The sequence below is a fragment of the Ochlerotatus camptorhynchus genome, unplaced genomic scaffold (genome assembly GCF_037179485.1).
Source record: "Ochlerotatus camptorhynchus isolate MF236.1 unplaced genomic scaffold, CSIRO-AGI_Acam_v1.1 ptg000285l, whole genome shotgun sequence".
NCBI classification, from domain to species: domain Eukaryota; kingdom Metazoa; phylum Arthropoda; class Insecta; order Diptera; family Culicidae; genus Ochlerotatus; species Ochlerotatus camptorhynchus.
This window is the reverse complement of record NW_027040774.1, coordinates 492,228-504,339: the sequence shown is the minus strand read 5'-3', so window position 1 is coordinate 504,339 and position 12,112 is coordinate 492,228. Positions and strand designations below refer to the sequence as shown.

Here is a 12,112-nt window from a genome sequence, read left to right as displayed (position 1 = left end):
ATACAATTGAATAAAAGTGCAAAAATATGCTTTGAACACCATGTTAGCTTTTGAGAAAAAAAAATCATATTCATTATCGCCACATGTGTTGTTCGACGTGCTCTCCTTATTTTGACAGCTCACTCTTTACCTGCTTCAAAAATAGAGTGAGTTTTTTTAGTATGTTCGCTAATTGAATACAAAATTATATAATTCATATTTTTTATGTTTGCAGGATATATTAGTTGCTGAGTTAGTTGAATCAATCATGGTAGTAAAGAGTATTTTATTATTTTGCTATTGAGCATTGCTTCTCACTCACAAATACTTACTCATCCTTATTCATCTCCTTCTTCTTCTTCTTCTTCTTCTGCTTCTTCTTCTTCTTGTTCGAAATTTCATGCTTATTGCTTATCGCATATTAGCTTATTGCCTATTCTCAACTTAGTGTTCTAGATGCTCTTCCACAGTTTTTAATTGAGAGCTTTCGGTGTTGTAGCACTGTTGCATTAGTATAATTGTGTGGCAAGTACAATCATACTATATACCCAGGGAAGTCGATAAATTTCCAAACCCAAAAATTCCTAGATCGGACCAGGATTGAACGTGATTTTGACATAAAACTTCATGGTCGTACGGATGCTGTCTGCCAACTGACTTCTAAGAACTGCTGCACAGAGGTTCAATCATGGAGTGTAATAGGTGCTGCTGGAGCGACTTGGTATTTCACGATGAGTAGTTGTTTATTCACGTTCCCTGAATCATGAAACGTGAAAATGGATGACACCGATATTCTCGAAAAAAAACAGCCATTACGGCGTCCGAATTCATTTGATCTTACCATAGCCACAGGACGAACATTTGAGTGACCACTTTCTTTCTAAAATCCCACCAGCGACATCTCCGACAGAACAATGCGCTTGGTGACTCATTGTAGTTGTGGAAGATCAGGAAATATTAATTTAAATTCATCGTTCTTTGAGAACCACGATAGAGGAAGTGTGTTGATGAATGAGAAGCAATCATGCTCTAGTTGCGGTTGATCCTCCTCGCCTGGAGTGTGTTCCAGGGGTACTGGATTGAACTATAACTTATAAACTGCTACCTTAGAAGCAAGTTTCAAACCACCCCCAAAGTTGCATTATTTTCAATTAAAAACATCCTATTCGCTTGCAATCTTATACATTAATTTACGACATCGAGTTAGAAATACAGTAATTGAGTCCCCTGACTACGTACCATGAAATTCATTGGTTGCATATGCATTCATTCAATGTCTCCTTCCTCCTGCTGGTTCTGGTTGTCCACTTTTCTCAATAAAACACAGATCAATGTTCACGCACAAGTACTGTAACCCCTTGTACTGTAACGGTGCTAAATGGTTCTCATCCCTTTCTGGTTTCCCCTTCTATCTTCGTCTATTCGTGTCGTCTTTAGTTCATCAACTAGAAGGGTGATTGTACGTTCCCTCGTACTAATCACTGCGATGAAAGATTATGACGGTTTACGCTTTTTTTTTACGAAGAGTCGCAGTTAACGGTTTGGTGGTACTTCAATACAAATGGTGCGAGGGAGTAGATTGATTCGAGGGTTTTACTTCACTAAAACATTATAGTGGTGCTTTGAGTATCGATTTTGTTGATTGTGAGTGAGACATTCTTGATTCCATCTTTGATACTATTACTTGAACATTGTGCATCATTCTTTTATTAGTAGTTTTACTATGTATAGAATATGTTTTACTCGATGATTAATGAACCCACAGTAGATGTATACAAATCACTGAAGAAAAAGCACTTTGAACTTCTGAAGTATGTAGGAAAATGAAAAACGATGAAAAGGGGACCGCGTGTACAAGGACGAACACAAGGGATGAATCAGGACTAAATTAATCTCGGCTTCAGGCAAAATGTCGGGAAAACTGGAGGGTTCCTTCTTATTTAAAATGCTGCATCGTTTATATTGTGTAGACTTTCCAGCGGGTGGTCCTTGATAACGTACACAAACTTCTTCGTGGTTCGGGAAAACATGCAATGTTGAATAAATTATAATTGATCACAGGTTTCTACGGGTGCTGAAGGATTATTTGAACCGAAATGGAATAAGGAAACTTGTTGAGCGTAAATAGTAAATAAACTTCAATATACACTCAATTCTGTTTTTACACGATTTTAATGTTTCCGATTATGCAGAATCGGTTTAATACCACCATATTCTACCGTTATACGCATAAGAGTCCCACGGCTCATATGAATTGCACAGAACATGGGACAGTTATGCGTATAACAGCAGTACATATTTTTCTTTAATTTTTTTCATTTTTTGAACCAAGGTTTGCGATCAAAAACAGAGACGAAAAAAAATCGCGCAAAACAGAATTGAGTGTACTACACCCAACCGGGGGATGTAAGATTCGCTTACAATTATGTGGGATTCATCATCAGAGGATGTTAGTGGAGACCGCATGAACCGAGGATGCGATATACCTAGCTGCGGTCCAATGTAAGAAATTTGGAGACCGAAAAATGTAGAGTGTATTAGTGAGATAAATTAGTTATGTCGAAAAAAAATAAGAAACAGATTGCCGACTGGACTCGAACCACGAACGTTGCGATTATCAGATCTGTGCTTTCTCCACTGCTCTCTCCATGCTTCTGATAGCCTAAAAGCAAACATGAAGCGCTCATTTTCTCGCATACTCGACTTCGTATGCTTTTTCTGCTGGAGAGATTCGAGGCAAGTGTGTGCGTCGTTCTACAATGTTCTACAATGTGCGTCGTTCTACAAGCTTACTGGTATAGTCGAAAGCGTAGATAGAACACGAAATGAAAAAGACAAAAAACCATTACATCGCCTGTAAGGTCAACTTCTAACATTCGTTGTGATGTTCATGAACAGAGGATGATAGGAAACGAAACTAACATTCATTGTCATAGATTTTTGGTTTGCGTGTAGATGTTGAGAGATTGAGTACCGGTATATTGAAACATTGAAGCTTTCGTTCAAATAAAATATTAACCAAAACTCATTCCGATATTCGCTAAAAGTTAAAAGTTTTATTTATTTATTGAGAATTGTTTTAAGTCTACTTTATGAATAAAATAAATTATTTCTACCTTTATGCATAATCTGCTTATACGCATCTTACATTGTAAGATCCTTACATTACCGGTTGAAGTCATGTTTTAATCGAAACTGCTTTTCTGCATTGCTTAAAGCCTAATCACATCGTCCAGCGTTGTTTTATTAGATCTGCCGCTTTCTCACCAATCATGTAGGGAATTGCGGCTGATTGTCCCGAAATCGTTGTAGGCACCACACTCACATCAGCTACCCGCAGATTTTCCACTCCATGTACTTCCAAGTTGGGTGAAACCACGGCTGTTGGATCCCCTTGCGGTCCCATTTTGCAGGTTCCCAACTGTTGATATGCTGTGCTAGATAGCGTTCGGATAGCACAACGCCAGTATTCATCATCGCTAATCTCGTACTGTTTGCAGTTGGGAAGTTGAATGCCGAGAACTCGTGCGTCGAAGCGTTTCATCGATGGAGATTTGGATATTCTGACAGCTTCTTTGATTCCCTCCAGTAAGGTTTCCACATCATCCTCCTCTGTAAGATAGTTTGTGTAAACCTTCGGACTATTAAACGGGTTTGCATTGCGTAGTCTGATGTAACCCCTGGATTTTGGATGCAGTAAGGCCACTGTAGCAGTCCACTGATCATTCGGTAGGGTTTCCAAAGGTTTGTAAACTTTGTTGTACAAGCTAGTTTTTATTCGCTTTCCGCTACGCAACCCAAGACCTCCATCGGAAACCAGTGATCCAGTGGAGAATACAATCGCAATATCCGGTACACCGGGTTCCTTAGCTCGACTCGTTTGCAAGAAGTCAATGGCTTCCACTCCTCCAGGAACAGTCAGTGGACCCTGACCATTGAAATAATCTGCTATAGAATGAAGCTGAAACCTGCTGTCAGTCAGTAAAGCATGCCCGGTTTCATTCAATACAAATGTTAAACCACTGAAAACAATACTGTCAATCAAGTTTTGTCCTACAGGAAGATTTTCGTTTACAGGAACCTTGATGTCCTGGAGGAGATCTTCAGGTCCGACACCGGAAAGCATCAGTATCTGCGGTGTGTTGATGGCTCCAGCTGTAAGAATTACTTCTTTTCGTGCATGTATATCAACATTTCTGAAATTTTTCGTATAAGTCACTCCGTAGGCGCTCTTCGTGTTGGGATTTATAAGGACTTTTGTTACTCGGCTATAGGCTTTCACGTGTAGATTCGGTCTGTTTGCTAAAATGGGTTCAATCAGCGCACGATATGCAGTTTGACGCATTCCATTCAACGTATTGGTTTGCACGTAGGACACTCCTAGCTGACCTTTTCCGTTGTAGTCGATTTTCTTGTGTCCGATTTCCCGGGCTCCTTTCACGAAGGTTTGCGCCAGATCTGTACGAAATGGGGGAAACTCTACACTCAGTTCTCCATCGAAGTTGTGGTAGACTGATTTTTCCAATCCCCGCAGGGATGCTCGTTCGGTTTTCAGGAAGTAGGGAAACACATCGCTGTAAGACCAACCTGGGTTACCCATAGACGCCCAACGGTCGTAATCGGCCGGGTTACCTCGCGTGTACATCATATAGTTGATCAAAGTTGATCCGCCCAGTCCTTTGCCATGAGGAATACTGCACCGCTGATCGACCATACCTAGAAAGAAAAAAAGCAAACAATAGGATAATTCAACCTATAATAATTGTTCCAAGTAACTGGTATGTGTTAACTGGTATTTTAATATTATTTAGTATCAGTTCAAAATTATTCAATCCGTTAATATGCAACTGTTATTGATCAATATCTGCTCTAGAATCGAGGTTAGAACGTTCAGCATAAAGACGGTTGGTCGAACAGTCTTTTGACGTTTTTTTTCCTAAAACACGGAACATCAGAATTGAATGAGAACATCTCAATTGAAATAGGATTCTCATGAAAACTATTTTGATTTTACTTCACGTCATCTATGTTTAGAAATAGTGAAACATGTTCACTGTTTCTCTTTGTCCGTATATATCAAATTCAAATTTTGTACACACTTAATCTAGCTCGGTAAAATCTCCAACAGGCGATTACCTCGGCATTTACTTTTGCTGATATCTCTGCAAAATATCTGTTTGTTAGCTGATATCACAGCAAAATGTTATTTGTTAGCTGAGTCTCGGCAATTGTTTGACTGAATCTCAGAAAAATATTGCAGAATTGCTCGGTTGTGGGAATTTTGGCGAAAAAATTTAAGTGTGTACATGTGTGTAGTATTCTCGAATCTGTTTAAAAGTGGAAATTGGCCATATGACGTTTACGTAACTTTGTCATTTCACGGCAGAATGGGGTTATAACTTCTTCGCAACGGATGAGAAACCATAAAGATAGTTCAGCGAAACGATCTGTTGAGGGGCGTGACATATTTTGCACTACACGAACACAATTTTACGATCATTTTCACACCTGTGTACATCTCATTGGCCCGCGAGTACTTCGAGGCTCATCGTATGCATCGAGTATCGGGAAAATTTAGTCTTTGGTGGCATTTTTGCGGCAAATACGCAATATGTTTTCTTCAAGTGCATTTGAGTAATTGATTTGAGAAACCGCATAAGTCCATTTGATACAAATGCTGGAAAACAGTAAAAAAACAGATCAAAAGAACGAGGTTCTATATGGTTGCTCTGCGAATTAATATTTGGACCCTTATTTATTGTTTTCTCTCATCCGATTTTTCTGAAATTTTTAGGAGAGGTGTATTATTCTAAGCGGATTCCGTTTAAAAAAAAAATTACGTTCGCGGTCAAATAAATCATTAACTTGGAATCGAACCAGAAACTTAAATCATTAAAAAACAAGATATCAGTGATTTTTCTACCCATGCGTTGAGGTTGTATTTGTGCTGGATAATGCTTCCTAGAAAAAAACAAAACAATCATATCACTTTTATCCGGAGTGAATTCGATACCCAGCTTCATGGCCCAGACAAATTGTCCGAAGTATCTGGCAATGGTCTTTGCAAGGTCCTATAACGGAAAACACGCCGTCATCTGCAAGCTGTCTTAGCGAGCAATGTTCAGCAAGACAATCGTCAATGTCTTCTACATACAAATTATAAAAATGGGATTTAAACATCAGCCCTGGGGAGGCCTAATGTGTGAAGTGCGTTGGAACAGTACGAGTTATGATTACGTGGTAATTTCGCTAATGTTAATATTTTAATTTTAAAATCAAATCTAAAAATCCTTAACCATTCAAATGTGGTTTAAATTGAGTTAGAGTGATAAATAAAGTAAGCTAAGCCAAATAGATCTGTTTTGCTTCGAATTCGCTTACTTTATCTATCAGCAGTGCTATAAATTATCAAAATCAATTGAACATTTTTTTTGAAAATTGAGAAAAGCAGCTATACGCTATCAAAGGGACCTCCTTCGAATGGGTGATATCAGTTTGCTTAGTAATTTGACGAAGGCATGGATCATTCTCATTTGAGAAACGCTTGATATCATTCAATTGAGTGTAACCTACACACAAATAGAGCTCTGGTCGACATTCCGGCGAAAAAGCTAAGTAAACCCGACACCAACCTAACTTACACCAAACCCCAACCCAATATTGACCCGACATAAACCCAAAATTAACCTGAAATCAACCCGACATTGGGTCGACATCGATCTCACATTAGCCTTACATTGATCCGATATCGGGTCAACACGTTTGTTTGGGACAATTTTGCTGGGTTTCTTCCATACTCTCCTGTCGTATATCAAATGATAGTGAGTGACTCTATTGACAGTGACGATGAGGTTCGATTGAGAAAGGGGTTGTTCAAATGATGGGCATAAGAGAATTCGTTTACACATAATTGATTGAATTGTTGTATTGGTTCATCTTCAATCGAATGATATGAAAATTAACAGCACTGTCTATCAGTGTCACTCACTTTAAACCACATTTGGATGTTTAGAGATTTTTAGATTTCATTTTAAAATACATATATGAACATTAGCGAAATTACCGGTGAACAATCATAGTAATGATCGGACGGAGACTTACCGGGTTTATGAATGGCAACAATTCTCACTTGCCTCCAATCATTCGAAACTACGCTGTGCTCCAGAAACTGATGGAACTATTTTTTCGCTGACTAAGATGTTTTTCAGCAAGTTGAACTGGATTCTATCCATTGTGCAGTTCCAGGCGAAATAGGAATAGAAAAAGAAATATTTTTCATTCAATCTTCACCGATTTGCATGAAAATTTCAATATAGGCAATTTATTACGGGCAATTATTCACATTTGTGCTAAATTAGGCCATTTTGAATCTTGCGTTTATCAAAATGGCGTATTGGACATTTTTCAATAAATCACGTTACACGTAATCGTCTCTTCTAATCGAAATTACGTCTGAGACAAAGTTGTAGGAAAAAATAATGTATTTCCTGGAAAATATACACAGACATTTTTTTTGTAATTTTGTGAGTAAAAGCCAATAGAGGGTTAAACAATTAAATTACAAAAATGTGCTAGTTTAAAATTTAGTTTTTTTTTAAATAGCTTATTGCTGCCACTGGATGCACTGCTTTAGGTTGTCGTCCCGCGTAGCCCTACGTGTGACAGACGACAGCAAGGAAAGGAGGGGAAAAACTACTTCCGACGACGAACTACAGAACGGATAGTGAAACACAAAGCGAAACAGTGGCTACTCTAGCGAATCTTTGTTATTTCTAAATTTATCAATACCTTAACGATTGAATTTGTTCAGTGCCGTCCCGTAACCTCACTTTTTACCTGCGCACCAACTTTCAAAACCAGATTTAATGCCATATTCATACTCGGATCGGTTGAAAAATACACTTAATCTTCTAGTTTACTCGATATCTATCCATTGCAAGCAATTTTTGATAATAGTTTATGTTTTGAGACGCCACTGAATTAGTTACTAGTAGTGAGTTCATTTGCCTAATTAAAAGTACACACATAAATAGTTACATAAATCGTAAAATAACAACTTTCGCTCATTTTTTTTAAAACTTTTTCTTAGTAATCTTCTTATCATAATCTTTGCACAGAAAACAATATGTAAGACCTTTTAAATAGTGTTCTGTGCAAAAATTCAAAGATCAATAGATGTTTTTCTACGATTTTTGTCAATTTTTAAATATCCAAGGTTTTCAAAAAGTTTGCATTTTTGAAAAAATTATAAATTGTGCTTAAGGACGTTTTTTGATGTTATTTTTTTTAATTTTTTTCTTTTATATTTTTTCAAACCAACAAATAAGAAATTTATCTATATTTTTCCCAAAAAGATTGTATTACTTCCTACAACTTTATGTCGGATGTTATTTCAATTAGAAGTGACATTTATGTGCTACGATTTATTGAAAAATGTCGAATAGGAATTTTTGAAAAACATTGTAAGATTCAAAATGGCTAAATTTTATTACAAATGTGAATGATTGCTCATAACAAACAATTATGCAAAGCTTCATGCAAATCGGAGGAAGTCGAGTCTAATCGATTCGTCATTCGACGTGGGACTGCTCCATTCCCGGAGCTGCATTTGTACATGAAAGGAGAGCAAGTGAGATGTGAACAACTTTGCATACTTGTTTTTCCAGAAAAAAAAATCTAGACTGCCAGTGGAAAAGAGCTATTCTTTTATTTTTGTTATACAACATTACTAAAAAATATGTAAGACTTATTGAAAAACCTTAAAACCCTTCTATATAAATGAAACGAAATCAGCATTGTAATCTATTAAACTTGAAATCTTATCCCCTTCATCCATTGTAAATAATAGTGTCTCCCCCCCCCCCCCCCATCCCATTATTTGATTTATTTGAAAATCGTTCACCATGATCGGAAAAATAATGCCTACTCTTAGTATTTCTATGTATCTATGAGCTCTACTCCTTAGTTGTAGATCTACACAGCAACAAATAAATTTTAATATTACATCCAAAAGGTGCATTTCAATCATGTCGAAAATCTCATGTAATTTTTAAAGCCACAAAAATTAACAAATGCAGTAAAAGCAGCGTAATGGCAGTTCATGCACTGTATTAATGATAATTTTGTCCTTTTTGTCAAGTAATATTATACCATATTTTCGACACGATTGAAGTGCATCCACTTTGATGTGATATCAATTTATTTTTTGCTGTGTAGTTGATGTTTTATATTTCACAAGATTTAATCTTGGAACAAAAGTTAGTGGAGATCTTAATTTTTAATTTTTAAACCTAATTTAAAAGGTATGAAACTTTGATCATATTAAAAAGATAAATCTTCGATGCGCGTACTTTACAGGAATCAGTTTACTTAAAAAAAAGTTTACTAGTTAAAAAATGGCAACGTTACATACTTTCGATTGATTTGACACTTTACGTTAAACAGTATATAAACCTATTGCAGTGTTATTTTGTTGGAAGTCGGGATCTTTCGTCTGTTCACCGAAAATTGATTTAAATCATTAACATTCACAAAGCTCGCTTTTGTAGCATTGGAAATTGCTAATGGAAACTTTGATGAGTCCACCTGTAGTATGGGCCAGTCAATTCTAGACAATTCAATTTTATTAGAATAAGTTTTTGATAGAACCTACAGTAATACTATGGAATCTGACCAATGTAAATTATTTAATCAACCAGCTGTCAAAATTTCTAAAATGTTGATGCACTCCCGGAAAAATTGCAGCTCTTGGAACTTTTCTGGCGTGTAATATAATCACGAAAATATAATATCTGACGTGAAATGTAATATCTATTACGAATACTGCATATCCAGGATCTTGAAAATATATTGAATCTGTATTTTCAAATTGTGCCTCTCTTCCAGGGAGAAACATCTTGAAATCCCGGAAGAATCTGGCCAAAAACAATTCCACTTATATGCTTTACGTAAATTGAATTGGACTGCATTTCCATTACCATCTTATGAAGCGCGCTGCATGCTCATCAATATACAAACACTTAAGGAGCGCCGCCAATTTGCAATGCTTTTCTTCATCAACGACATTATTTCAATGCGCATAGATTCGGCTGAAATTCTCGCACAATTAAATTTTTACACACCTTGTCGATATCTTAGAACACGGAATTTATTTTCAGAAACATCGTACAGAACAAACTATGCAAAAAATAGCCCAATCAATCGAATGATGCGCCTACATAATTTGCATTGCGGAACTATTGACATCACTATGTCCAAGCAGCAAATAAAAACTAAGCTAAAACAGAATAGAATTAATGCATAGTATGTAAGTAAACATTGTAATAATCATTGTATGTAGTCTACACTGGCTTGACGAAATGGAAATATAAAATGATGAAAAGATCCAAAATGACGAAACGATTAGTAATTATCGGAAAGTGTGGACAGTTTCTCTGGAAGACGGACTCCGAAAAGTGTTCAGTTCAACGTATTTCTCTTATGAAACATACATTAATTTGTCCAAAGAACTTTATACTACTCTCTTATTACCATGTTCAAGGTTTATTTGAGGAAGTCGCATTTTGTCGAATGTCGAGGTCTACGAAACTCGTTTTTTCCAGTTAAACTTTTTTTTTTCATGTTAATGGATTTTTTTTGGAACCCATTCAGTTGCTCGAAAATAATTCAGGTTGTTTAGATTGCATCTTTTAGTGTCGTGAACAGTTAAAAGATTGAAAGCCGACCTATCATAATTACTACATCCAGAGTAGCTATGAAAATGACAAAGCGAAGGAAAGCATCACCTGAAGTCCCTGACATTCGCAGAATAAGCCAATTAAGTCCGCAGTAGTGCAATTATTTTTCGTATGTGAGTATTTTGCGTGCAAATATTTATTGGACCGTCTGCTTCACAGCTGCACTTCACTTGATCTTGTTTATTATTTCAATTTTAGTTTGTTTAAAAATAACTGTGCAATACCTACCCCAACAAGAGCCGTTTTGTGCTTCTGCCACGTCGGCCCAGTTGTACTGCGAGTTCTGCAAAAACGTTGTCAAGATAGGAATGTTGTTGAGCTCGTTCTCTCCAGGACCAGCCTCGAGCAGCAGAACCTGCCATCGTGAATTTTCCGACAACCTATTGGCTAACACACACCCGGCAGGGCCCGCACCAACGATAATAAAATCATACTCCGGAATCTCTTTCACCTGTGGATCTGCGTTACCAATAATACGTAGTGATAAACAAAACAAACAAAGCCATAGCAAGCGAATAAATTAGATATTTTTTTTTCTAGCGCACTGCGCATAAAACGAGTTCAAATTTCACTTTTCGGAAACGCTAAATGGGGAACAAAATAATATAACTGTCGCCTTACTGCCATAAGTAGGTTGCACAAAGTTGTATCGGTCATCGTCACCGTCGTCGTGCCGCCCGATGTGGGCTAGCGACTTGAGAAAGAAGAAAAATGCATCTCCGGAACCGATGCATAGCATTGCTAATGCCAAGGCAAAAACACAAAATTTCACCGGGAGTGCCATCTCACCCCGTTACGTGCTGCAGATGGGATTGACACCAATTTTTGACACTGATAAATGTGATTAGCTTATTAGCGACACCTCCGAATTTTGCATTCTAGCCGTACGCGCGCGTGCCTTCGGAGGTCTTTCACCAAGCTGTAAATCCTTCCGTCCCGGTTGACGTCTCGATTAAGACTAAAGTTCCTGTGGTGATCTTCTTGTGCTATGGCCTCTATGATCGTCCGTCACATACCCATGAACTTGAAAATTAGCATCATTGACCATCGTCGGATGCCTGCACGGGTACGGTTGCTTTATCTCTGGTTTGGCGCGCGAGCCTCCACTTGTCGGACATACATACAACGACGGCATCATAGGTCGGTGGAGATCACACCCGTCTTGTTTTCATCGTTGATGGATGGTTAGATGAGCGTTTTGTCGGAGAAGTAGCGAATAGCAGAATAATAAACAAAGAAGAGCAAATGTTTTTGGATAGAAAAATACAAGAACACGTAGGACAGCGCCATTTTAAATGCCGGCAATCCCCATTAAAAATGTAGTAAAACATTCATTGTTATCGTATTGGTTTTTGATTTTCACTCATTTTTTTATTTTTCGGTTGATGATAAGTTTT

At 37.3% G+C, this 12,112-nt stretch overlaps 1 protein-coding gene across 1 annotated transcript; it reads right to left on the bottom strand.

Annotated features, from left to right (window-relative positions):
* Window positions 1–3,032: 3,032 nt before the first annotated feature.
* LOC135706684 (glucose dehydrogenase [FAD, quinone]-like) lies at window positions 3,033–11,714 on the bottom strand. The gene is made up of 3 exons (XM_065228329.1): window positions 11,337–11,714; window positions 10,944–11,174; window positions 3,033–4,695 (listed from the first exon to the last, which is right to left on the bottom strand). Exons 1-3 carry the CDS (start codon window positions 11,497–11,499, stop codon window positions 3,203–3,205), a joined length of 1,887 nt encoding a protein of 628 aa, XP_065084401.1. The 5' UTR covers window positions 11,500–11,714; the 3' UTR covers window positions 3,033–3,202.
* Between the last annotated feature and the right edge of the window lie 398 nt (window positions 11,715–12,112).